At 37.3% G+C, this 12,901-nt stretch overlaps 1 protein-coding gene and 1 long non-coding RNA gene across 10 annotated transcripts in view; one reads left to right on the top strand and one right to left on the bottom strand.

Moving 5' to 3' along the window:
* The window catches only part of ESR1 (estrogen receptor 1), a 188,778-nt gene that overhangs the window by 100,127 nt on the left and 75,750 nt on the right, over positions 1 to 12,901 (bottom strand). For 8 of the 9 annotated variants that reach the window (XM_080588001.1, XM_080588002.1, XM_080588000.1 and 5 more), the window contains exon 2: positions 10,444 to 10,948. In XM_080588001.1, the coding sequence (XP_080444127.1) occupies positions 10,444 to 10,877 (434 nt within the window). In that variant the 5' untranslated portion in view covers positions 10,878 to 10,948. Of the gene's footprint in view, positions 1 to 10,443; positions 10,949 to 12,682; positions 12,791 to 12,901 lie in introns of those variants that run through there. The other variant, XM_080588003.1, reaches the window with a different exon arrangement.
* LOC308193383 overlaps positions 12,771 to 12,901 on the top strand; it is a 46,557-nt gene continuing 46,426 nt past the window's right edge. The window contains exon 1 of the long non-coding RNA XR_013949589.1: positions 12,771 to 12,885. This is a non-coding gene — a long non-coding RNA (uncharacterized lncRNA). The remainder of the gene's footprint in view (positions 12,886 to 12,901) is intronic.

Here is a 12,901-nt window from a genome sequence, read left to right as displayed (position 1 = left end):
TGTTTTAGTTATTTTTGAAAATACACTCTTGGCCCTAGTAATTTTCTTAAATGCTTTCAAAAAAAGAGGTACAGAGAACAATTAATATTTTTAATGGACTGGCTTTTGTACTGAAACACATCTGTTCCTCTGAAGAGTAAGACCCTCAGTGCTTTGCTGAAATGAAACCAGGAAAATCCTTCATCATTCATTGTATGAACATACAATTCCATGTAAGGACTGAAATGGAAATATATCCATGCCATTTTGTTTTGTTTTTCCCAAGAAAAACACTAGGTATGCATGATTAACAAGCCTTTGAAACATTATTTTTGTTCAGTTTCAAACACTGGTTAGTAATATCATTCTTAGTTTCCAAAATTATGCTCAGTAGGTGACTGTGCACCTACTCATCTTTTGCATGTTTTCACCTTTGTTCATATGTAGCCTCGTGTCTTACTTATTCAAGCCTGCTCAGAAAACAGTCTTACTGATATTCCACATGTGATTTTCAATAGCACTCTTCATTACAACAACTAGGTACTTCACAGACACCAGTGAATGTTTATTCATTAGGCTTCTGTGTGCTGAAGCAGTGATATTTCACGTTAGGAAATTAGAGAGAGAGAAAGATATACGCAAGCAAATTTAGTTCTGGTACGTCTCAGCTTTTTGAAGGCTGGTGTCGTATTCTGTTGTTACTTTATTATATTTTCTCTGTGTACATGAGAAATGACAAGGCTTTAGAGAAAGTAAACCATCAACACCCAAAGCAAGATCCCGTGGAGTCCTCTCAGTGGCAGTCAGCGTTTAAGGAGTGATGGAAGCTCATATCAACAGCACTGACCTCTGCCACATGGGCTACTGGAAGAACCACCAGCTGGGCTAATTCATTACCTTCTAGGCAAATCTGTATTGAATATGAATGAAATGCAAAAATATCACACACCCATTGTGAGGAATGTTGTTCTACACAGCCCCAGATCCATATCTCTTGTTTCTCCCTCTTGGCCATATTTGCCCCATGCTCTGTAATATATACTTGTTCTGTTTCAATTCTGTTGGCCCCACTCATAGTCTCAGTCCTGAGTACCTTGAAATTCCACCCTTTTTCTCCAACTCGGTCTTGTGTAATTTCTCCTTCTACTTGACTTTTCTGGTCCTTCCCAAACTCTTCCAGGTCACAGAATCACTAAGGTTGGAAAAGACCAAGATCATCCGGTCCAACCACCCCCCTACCACCAATATCACCCACTAAACCATGTCCCTAAGCACCAGGTCCAACCTTTCCTTGAACACCCCCAGAGACGGTGACTCTACCACCTTCCTGGGCAACCCACTCCAATGCATGACCGCTCTTTCTGAGAAGAAATGTCTCCAAATTTCCAACCTAAACCACCCCTGGCACAACTTGAGTGCAAGACCCGGCACTTAGCCATGTTGAACCTCATCCCATTGGCCTCTGCCCATCAAAAAAATCTTCCCTGACCGGGAATCAAACCCGGCCTGCGGCGGTGAGAGCGCCGAATCCTAACCACTAGACCACCAGGGAAGGATAACATGCATACATAAGGTCCTTGAATAGTATCTGCTTTCTCCTACTAGACTTCTTCTTTTCTATGTCCTTGTTTTGTCTGCCAGTCCACAACAGCCTGCTACAGCATCCTTACCAGAGATTCAGTTTCCACCTTACCAGCTCCACCTGGTTGTTTCACTGGCCCCGTTCTGTTCATCAATGAGACCTCCTTTACTTACTCCTCTTCCAATCTTTTAAGCTTAGTTTTTGACCACATTTTACTGGTGTCACTTTTGCCAAACTCTTTAGAACTAATACAAATGAAACAACAAGACATTAAAAACAGAAGAGAAACCGTATCAGCATATGAGGAGATGCTGAGAGAGCTGAATTTGCATAGTCCTAGACGACTATATTGCTGTCTTCAATAGTATAATAAGAGACCGTAAAGGAGATGGAACCAAGCTCTTCTTGGAGAAGGAAAAGAGACAAACTACACAAGTTTTAAGAAAATTTTGACTACACATTAGGAAACAGTGAGAGTGGTTCAGCACTCTAACAGGTTGCCCTGTTTGGATGTGAAATCTCCATTCCTGGGTATTCAAAACTCAGCTGGGTAGGGGCCTGAGCAACCTGATCTAACTTTGAAGTTAACCCTGCTTTGAGCAGGCTGTTGGCCAGGTAATCTTCAGAGGACCCTTCAAACTTATATTACTCTTTGATTCTCATCTCACTGCAAATTTTCTTTCCCCTACCTGATACTTAAAAAGTTAAGGTTTTTGTTTGTTTGCTTTTTGTTTTTTGTCAAAACACTTTTAAAAGAGAGAGAGAGATAATCATCCAACACTAAAAATGTAAGTCAAAGCTGGGCAGTGTAAGTAACCAGAAAAGAGAGTAACTAGGCAGACCTAATAATAAGCAACATTACTAAATCTACTTGAAAGTAAAATGTAGTCTTGCTCTATGGTGTTTAAAACATCCTCTGTAGAATCAGATTTTTTTCCTCTTTGTTTTTTAATTTTATTCCTTGGATCAAGAAGAAGTAGTAACAGTAATTTAACTTACCAATGTGCAACCTGCTTTAGCAATATTTAAATTCTTAAGCTGCAATATGCATACATTTATCTCCTATTGATACCGCGGTAGAAGAAAACTAGGACTATATTTCATGTTGCATGGCAAGACAAAGCTATAAATATTTTTCAACCCATATGTGCTAAGTAATCCAAACCATGTAAAGCTATTGTAAAGTAATAAATGTGTTACAGTGGCTCATATGTTGCTCATATCAACATACACATTTTTTCCTTGCTTGTGTTTATCAGTTTGGCTAAAGGAGAAGCATCATTTTACTACAGAATGGAACCAAACAGGCGAAGCTGTTCTTCGACATATTAGCTCCCTAAAGATACTTAGATCTGGCACATGCTCTTGGCCTTAGTGTTCTTTGCTGCTGCTACAATTTCCTGGGTACAAGGATTCTGTGATACGTAATTTGAAACAGGGATCCCATCTCAAGTTCAAGGTGTAACTAATAACCAAAGCAGCAAACACTTATATGAATTAGTTTTCTTTAGAAAACAGCTGATACAAGCAACTAAGTAGTAACTAGAGATACTGTTTGATCAAGATAGCTCAGCACAACAGATGTTTTAAGTAAGAATGCTTACTAGCCTTATGAACTGTAAATACAGATGGTAAGGTATTATATGACATTTTAGTTTTGCCAAAGAACAGATTTTATAGTACTAGTATTCAAAATTAAAAAATATATTTTTAGAGTTAGCACTTTCTAAGCTTACACCTGTTTACAGATCAACTTTGAAGAGGGAAAAAATGTAAGCTTCTAAAAACTGGAATATGTTTCATGGATTTACAAATGAATAGATCTTGTCTCACAAACCACAATTACATTTAAATTTCAGAAAAAGGAAAAGGGAAATCAAAAGAAAGCTGTAGGTATTATATATTCCAATTTTAACTGGGTTCTATGTAAAAGCAGCAGAGGCTATCTGTAGAAGATACTATGAGTTTCCCAGTCTTGTTATTTAAGATTTAAGGCCTAAATTCTGTGCTGCTTCTGCAGGTGCTACTCTCTGCACTATATCTTCCTAACCATTTGTATTTACTATGGAATGAGACTTTTCCTGTGTTGCAGTAAATTTCCTTTCTGTTTTCTTCCTAGGTTAGACACCTCCTTTGTATCATCCTAGGAAGTGTTCTATAGTCATGTCTTAGCAGCACAAATCAATCCTGAAGCAGACAGTAGTGAACAAAGCAGTGTTTCACAGGTCTGCATGATAGCCAGTAATAAAATAACAAAAAGGACTGGAACTAGCTGCTTTGTGATTGCAGTTGAATTGGACAACATTTTCACCACAGATCAATGAGACACCGAAAAATCTTCAATTAAGAAATACAGGTTTTCCCTAGGAAATGAGTTAAAAGTAGTTTCCTATCTGTATGTGATGATTAAGATGAAAAAATGTACTGCTAGCTCATATAGCTTATGACCGTAGAGTGAAATGCATGGACATTAAATGCAACCCAGTGCTGCCTAGCTGCTCACTGGTGTGTCATCTCAAGGGGACAGGAAGGCTCTCTCCTGCAGCATTCAACAGCCACTCAACATAGATACAGCTGCCTGGCTCCTGGTCATGTAAGTTTTGACAGTTGGCAGTGTTGTGAGACAACAGCATGTGGAAACAGAATACAATGTGTTCCGCCCATGTTGTCTGATATGAGATAGACTATACTCTTGAACAGTAGTTGTAGACTGATTTTCTACCCACTGGATGTTAAGTGGTTACATGCAACATTTTTCATGGTTAGCCACCAACAACTTGATTAAGAAACATTTGTACTTACTTCTGGCTTTCAACATTTACTGTTATTTTCTTCTATTAATGTCTTCCATAGAGTGGAAATAATATGAGAGGCGTCATTTCTCATTTAGAATAAGATGCTGGCAGTTGTGTCACTGATTAAGAATGTCACTGGTTGGAAGACCACTGTTATTATTATGTACATCTATCAAATAGAATTTATGTTTAGGACATTCATATTTAATCTCCATGTTTTCTAAGGACCACATTTCCTTGTTCTAATAAAAGGTTAGAATAAATTTCCCAGATCCCTCCCAATTCTGATATTGTTATACCTTGTCAAGGAAGATTATCTTGCAGATTAAGTTTTATGATCTTCCTGTCTCAAAGAGGAACAGTAACTCTAAGTATGTAGTAGGTTAAATCTGGCAAGCAGTATCTTACAAGTTCATTGTCTTGGGCAAGAAGAAATATCTTGAGTAAAATGATACAAGAATCCTCCCAGCAACTGAAACCTGAACTTTGCAGAAAAGCTGAAATGCCTTGCTTTGCCCAGTGTTACACTGATCAGGATTCCTAATGTGCCGTGGTAAAAGATGTCCTCTTTCATTTCACTGGAAAGGCCACTCAAATAAATAGGGATAGTGTAGAATTTCAGATGTGACTTCTCTCTTTTTAGCAAATTTTCCGAGCAGCCCCCACAATTAATGCAATGAAAGCAATGCTTTAAATTAGGATGTTGAAGGACAGCATCTCTGCTCTGATCTCAGTTCTGATGCCTGTATAGACAACAAAAAACTCCATGCAGACAGAGCAGGGAGCCTATGATTGGTTTTAGTGTTTCATTATCAACAATATCAAATTACTTAGTCTCAGTTTGTTAGAAGAAGTGGATACATTTCATTTGCAGGACTCTTCACCTTTACATTGTTTAGAGCTGTCTTAGCTCTGGTCAGCCTTTCTTGTTTTCTTAATCAGAAATGCTGACATTTGATATTCACTTTGCAATTGCTGAAGGAACTAGTGCCAGCAATTAATGCTTTCCCTATCAGAGCAGATATGGCCAGTAGTGTTTGTTGTTTCAATAGCCTCAGAACAAGAGTGATCAAGGCCAATAACACAGAGTCAATTCTCTGTCTTCCTCTCAAGGAATATAGTGCAGTGTCTATCTGAAGGGATATTATAGATGTTGACATCTTTGACTCCTTAAAAACAGGAAACATAAGGGTGGCATTAATTTCATATAGCTCTGGACATCACTATGCATCTACCTCCTTGTCCATTCAAAAGATACCTACACCAGAATGAGTCTCTTTAGTCATCTTTTATTGTACAGAAAGAGAAACTCACACTTTTAGGTAGGCCCTGACACATCTAGTCTATTTTAATTATGTATCTTAGAAAGGGATAATGTGTGTGCTTACAATGCCTCTTTCTCTGTTTCCATAGACTAAGGGAGTCCATGTGAAGGTTTGATGCTGCTGTCCAAGTCGCATGACATTTGGGGTGTCTTGGGTGATCATTCTCACTGACACCTACCTGCTGCTCCAGGAAGTTGTAGGTCCTGTGTCATATCTACCAGCCCCCTCTAACCTTACAGCCCCTCAAATGGCATCAACATATTCCCTAAGGAGAGTTGCAAATGCAGTAAAATTGCATGAGTCCCTCATGACTGATGTGTAAGTACCTCAGAACCTTTAACAGGTTTATCTTCACGACACTTCCATAAGAAAGAGTAACTCCACATTTTCCTATCTTTTTCATTACAGGCATCTAGTGCTGTAAAATTAACAGGTATAACAGGACAAGCTCTGAAAACAAGAACACTGAGTATTCAACAAACTGGGATCAAATGTCATACACTGACACTTAGAGAGAACCTGAGAATGGATTCATGCTGTAGAGAAAAACAAACAACAAGAACCAAAAAAAACTTCACAGTACATAGCATTCTTTCATGTTATGGAAAACCTCATACAGCATTAAAAAATAGATTTATTCTAACATTCTTTCAATCTTAAAATGTGGAACCCTCTTTAATGAGAACTCAACATGAGCAGCTACAAAGACTCATAATGAATCAGACAACATAAAAAAAATTTAAAAAAGAAAACAAAAGAAAACATTAGACTAAGTAACCTTGTTGTTCAAACTGGATTTATAAATTACAGAAGAAGAGGAGTCAATCTCCATTTGTAATCTTTCTCCATTCTAGAAAGCATCAAAAGTTAAAGCTGTGATCATACTGATTAGAACAACATGTTTATAGTAATTCAGTATCAATTTCAGTATGATAAATACATTTCAGTAAAGCTAAATAAATACTTTATTATATTAATCTAATTCCAGAGCCTGAGGTAATAGAGGGAGTAATGAATGATTTTTCATCTGATATTTCTTTTTATATGCTGATATGCCCTGTCTCTGTCAATCACTACAAACTAAAAGACAATTCCCTCACGAGGTAGCTGGTAGGGGCTGTCTCTTTTTACATAGGTTTTGGTCAAACTTGGACGCAGCACCAAATGTAGGTTACAGAGAGCCTGAAATACAGGCATGATTTTACTTCAGGTCTGAGGAGTGCACACTCAGTGGGATAACACTGTAACATCACACACTGGAAGAAGAACAAGGATTCATCTTTGCTGTTCTTTATAGGAATTTACTGAGGTAAATTAGATACTGAATGGCTTCTTGTTTTTTCCCCTGAATGAACAAAAACCTGACAAAAAGGATAAGGAAATAATCTGACCAGAACACAAATTTATTAGTTAAGAACAAAAGAAATCTTTCAATTAGTTTACCATAGTATCCGTAAACAAAGGATTTCCTGTATTAATAAACAACTAATAGCCAGCCTTTAATAAGAAACACTACTAAAAACAGTGACAGAAAAAATAAAATATATGTAGGATTCAAAGAGAATCAAAAACATAACTAGTGTTATGCCTTCTCTCCCTTACTGAAAAATACTGACGCTGTAAGATAAGAGAAAGGTATTTTAGTTTGGCTCCCTATAAAAACAAGCCACAAGGTCAGACATAAAAGGGGTCAAGTTCAAAACAGCACAATATGAATTAATTAAGCCCATTCTCTTTTCTCAACTTCTGATGACCCATGATTTAGAAACTACAGGAAGAAGGAGACTTATTTATTTATTTATTTGTATTCTTCACAACATTTTTTCTTTTCTCTATGTACTGTTATATTCTTCAGCTAGACATACAAGTCTGTCATTATCTTGCAATAACATAGTTGTTTAAAATGGAAACACAATTTAAAAGAAAAAAATATATAACTTCTGAATGAATACGTGTCAATTAATACACGTCTACAGTCAGCATGATTTTGAATATTTAGTAACGAAATCAAATTACCTTAAATATTTTCTTCACTACATGTGGTATTTTTGCAGTCTTGTGACTGAATATTTTGAACATTTTATCCAAGTACTAACAAAATATTATTTCAGCTCTAACCTACAATGAATATTTATTGTCCTAGTCACTTATATCACAGAATGCACTATTTGCATCCCAAATCCATCATATAACAGGGTGACACAATGCAAACCTCCCAGTGTGGCAAGCTAAACAGCACAACTGTTACACAGAAATGGTGAATAAGAATTCCCGAAGGGTCCTTTGGAGTCCTAAGTTACACTACTTGCTATAGCTGCAAGCAACCATATCATAAACTGATCATGATAGATTTTGAATTTTGCTAGGACTTTTAGTTTGAGATTGTTTTGCATTTACCATTCCTTGTGGTAGGTTGCTCCAGAAATTCACCGTTTTAATAGTTAGACATCTTCCAGTCTCCAGCATCTCTTTATTTATTGACAGATTACACTACACCATACTCTCTTTTTTTCCAGAATCCAAGTGAAGCCAATGAGATGAGCCAAATGAAGCAAATTGGAAATTCATGCATTTCAATATTTTTGAAAGAACTTACTTTTATACACCATGATTAGGTATTTAAATATTTCCCAGACACTGAACGCCTATTCAAATTATTTCTAGGAGACTATTTGTGATTGGATTTTTGCCAAAGTACAAGAATAAAGACCTAAAATTTAATGTTGTCAAGACAATAACTTTCTAAACACAGTCTTGCTGAAATGAAGAAAAAAACAATGATTTATCAATTTAATTGCAACAGTAGTATGCCTATTAACAAAAGATAATCATAGCAAGGACTTTGATGCACATTTCCTATTACCATATCAAATGTGCCTTACAGAATTATGGCTGGAAGGGGCCATTAAATCTGTTGTATAACCTTGTATACAGATAAACCACCTGCACATCCAAGATCATTAACTCACTTAATTACTGCAGCTTTAAACCCCATCAGCTGTGTACAGATAAAACACATCTTCAAAGGACATAGTCATCCTTGATCAGAAATATCAGGAAATAGGGAATCCAGCACTGCCCTTACATGTTTGCTCCGATAGCTAAACTTCACTACTAAAAAGTATGCTAGTTTTATTTTGAAGTGTCTCACCTCAATTCACTGTTCAAAAATGAAAGAATTTCATTTCCACAGTTCAACATTTATTTCCAGACGATTCTTGTTTTTCTCTCTCCTTAAGGAAATCACCCTGACTATAGCACATTTCCTGCCTGTGTATTTCAACTTCACTAACTCACTGCTCCACTGTTTACACATCTCAGGTCCCTTACATGCTTTCTACCAAAAAAAAAAAAAAAAAAAAAGTAATGTAGTGCAAAGTGCACTTTTACCCTGAAATCAGTTAATTAATCAAGATCTTTATGCTCTGACATGTATTCATTCTTCCTAGAGGAACTGCATTCGGTTGCACTAAAATGCATTTTGTTTGAATCAACTCAGTTAACAGATCACTTTATTGGACTGCCTGGCATAACCATTATCTTTTCACTAGTCTTTATTTCAACTGATCTCCAAAACTGTTTAATCGTTTGCAAAAAGTGCAACCATAATCTGTTTTTTTGGACCATATTCTGCTACCAGATTCTCACTCGGGCTTAGTTAGACTGATTTTAAGAAGATACATTGCTGTTCCCAGCAACATACTATCTTGTGCAAGTAAGTCTGACAGAGTCTGATCCTCAACAAGGAAACAATAATTTGTTTTTATTTTTTAGAGTCACTCCATGTGTAGCAAACTTACATGTATCTCCCAAATAAACAAATGCAGACAGCAATTATAAAATATATATATAAATATATCTAACTGTTCACCCTGACTCAGTGAAGCCCATTATAATATGCTGATGCAAAATTACGCTATTAACACTGCACAAACATTAACAGTGTGAGCATTGGTATGTTTGACTATATTTTCTTGGAAGCTACAGCTCTATTAATTACTCCCACATATTTCAGAAATTAAGTAAATGTTTTCATAATTGACAATAATATTAAAACCCTTCAATCTAAGAATAAAAGTAAAATTAAAAAAAAAAAGATAAAGTAAAATACACTTTTCTTTCAAAATGCAGCATGTCAGATTTCTGCTTGATATATATGAAAATATATCCAATGAAAAATATAGGTTATTAGGCATACAGCTCTTATGGTAGCTCACAGAGGTGGTTGCTGACTGAGATACTGTCACTGAGTCAGCTGTAACAGTTTGATTAGGAAGGATACTGCATGTCTGAATGACTTTCTATATAAGCCACTTATATTGTAAAGGAAGTCAGAGGAGGAAAACACTCTTACTAGCAGCTAAGAGCTGAACAAACAACGGCTCGCATACAAAAACGTCTGATGGTGGAAGTCTTTTTAGTACACTTTTAGACAGTAGTTCTAATATATTGCAACAGGGAGATTGTTTGCCACTCCTTAATCAATTATTTTTTCATGCTATCCAACATTTCCACTCATGATTTAATTCATTTCTCATTTATATACAGTTTTCAAAATTTACAGCTTACAGGCACAGTCAGCTGTGAGTTACAGTTTTGTTTTATCCTCTGTTATTTTTATGGTCTAGATATCGTGGACGATTCCGTGAGATTACATGGTCCTTTACACAAAAAGCAAAGCCAAGGGCACACATATTGCAACATTCTATTTTTCTCAGCATATCTGCTTAAAGATGAAAGAGAAATCATCTGTAGCACTTACCTGTAGAAGGCTGGAGGACCAGCTTCCCTCATCCCGAAGCTGCCCTGTTCATTTTCAAGGTAGTAGGGTACCTGCTGGCTGTGATGATGGATGAAGGGTGAGAGCTGGGGCGCCGTTTGCAAGAACACCACAGGGTTTGGTGGGACATTGTTCAGTGAGTGAAATCCTGCCAGACTGCTGGACCCAAAAGATTCTGAAGTAGGGGCATAACTGAGAGTGGTAGAGCCGTACACTGGAGCAGTAGTACCAAAATCGTAAGTGGCCCCTTCTGGGTAGTTAAAAACTCCTGTCTTGTTGCTCTCCACATACATGTCGCTGAGTGATCTTTCCAGGGGAATCTTCAGCTGAGGTCTGCTCAGTGTCTCCAGTTCAGTGCCTTGAATCTGGTGCAGCAGGGTAACTCCAGAGGTTTTGGTGTGAAGGGTCATGGTCATTGCTAATGGCAGTGAGCAAGGAACATATCTGCTTTTACTGTCAACAGCGAGATCAGCAGCTGGCAGTCCACCTAAAAAAAATACCAGAACCTATTCTGAGGCTCAGCAGAAATCACATTAAAGCAGCGCTACACAGGTATTACTCTGATCTCGGCAAGGAGGAGGATGCAAACAAATGCAGGGTAAGCACTGGAAACGCACATTCTCCCTCTCCCTCTAACTTTTGAGAACTCCTCATCTGTGCTCATATGCGTTACAAGGTGCTGGCCGCAAGCCAGGAGCTCTTGCCTAGTGCCGACGCTGGTTTAAACATCACTTCAGAAACAATTAGCTTTGGAGTTATACCAAACAATTGTCCCACTAAATGTTACTTTATTCTTACTAGTCATTTAATTTTTCACTGCAGAGTAGCCAGCGCTCCACAGCAACTAACGGGAAAGGACGCTGAAATTAGACCAGGAAGACTAGTCCAGTGGTCAGCCACATTACTGCCTTTTATTTCCTCAGCAGGCTCCAATCTATCTGTGCTTATCTCTCCTCCTGTTTGATTCATTTTCGTGTTTGCTAGAAATATGTAATGTGTACATTGTAATGACCCTGGGTAGGACTATGCTGTAACTGAGATATGGCAAAGCAGAATGTGTGTGCAAGCGCATGCGCCTGTGCATGTCTGTTTGTGTGTGTATGTGTGTGTGTGTAGCTAGCCTCAGTCAACAGAACGAACTAACAGAAATTAAAGGATGATCTATGTAGGAGAAAACATTTATAATACACTTGCATCAGTAATAGCAAGTTGAATTAGCTAGAGGGTAAAAATAACTTTAAAAGTGAAGAAAAGCTTTAGATTAGCCTAGAATTTTCTGTCTGCTTCTTTTTTGGCCCATAAAATTATGAAGTAAAGCATCCTTCAGACTTTGCCATAATAAAATCTTAAATATTAGGAAAAATTAATTGACTGCATAACACGTGAATTAAATACAGTATATTTTTATTATTCACATGAACAAAAGCTCAGCAAACTTGATTTTTGACATCAGACTAGAAAATCAAGTAATCTAAAATAAACTAATGGGATCAGCTTTAAAACAAACCAAAATGCCTCTCAAAGTTATTTTTAGGAAAGAAAAGGGGGGGGGGGGGGGGGGGGGAGAGAAAACATAATGAAAAGGTGTGGCATGCACGTTTCATCTTGCCATCTCATTCCATATAATTTTAACTTTGCACAAACCAGTTCTCCTGAACCAGCTAAATGGAAACCTCCAGAAGCTGTTCCAAGTTCTCTAGTATTATTGCTGTGGTCTGTGGCTCAGTCAGCTAAACAGATTAATGCCAACCGTAATCACATTAATATATGGGCTCCAGTTAGTATGCATAGACTTTGATACTAGCAAAGTCTATGCTATACTTAAACAACTCCACAGTTACTCGGCTCAACCTTCAGAAAACCCAAGAAACTGAAAAACTGAATATGCACGTCACTAATAGCTTCTAGAAAAGTTTACTAAAAATTGTTTTATTTTAGTAATAACATTGTGTTTTTAAAACTTCTGCTAAAATAGCAGGTTACTTACATTTCAAAGATTATAATGACATAATATATATCTGTACCTCTGCAGACACACAGCTAAGACAGCAGCACACACATAAATATGTACTTGATAGATTTCCTCACCCACCCCGCCACCCTCCCTACCCTGTTCAAATTTCAGATTGCAGACTTTGATCAAAGAGATAAGCCTGTTTAAATAACACTGGACTAAACATGTTCCCAGTTAAAAAGAATAATAATAATCAGACAATCATACCCAGCAGTTCAGAAAGTCTTCGAAGAGTTATACTGAAAATATGCCAGACAGTGTGAGAGAGAAAAAAGAAAGTGTGTGCATGTTTGCATAGAGTGGGTGAATGTGCATCTGCAGAGACTCACAAAACAGCAAGCAAGCATAGCTCTCAACAGCCAGTCTGCTGGGCTACACAGACTGAAATGAATGGCAGTTACGAGTTTAAGGTTGGTCACTCTTATA

This window comes from Anser brachyrhynchus (assembly GCF_964034855.1).
Source record: "Anser brachyrhynchus genome assembly, chromosome: 3".
Lineage (NCBI taxonomy): Eukaryota > Metazoa > Chordata > Aves > Anseriformes > Anatidae > Anser > Anser brachyrhynchus.
The sequence above is the reverse complement of the archived record's forward strand: the minus strand, read 5'-3'. Positions and strand labels throughout refer to the sequence as shown.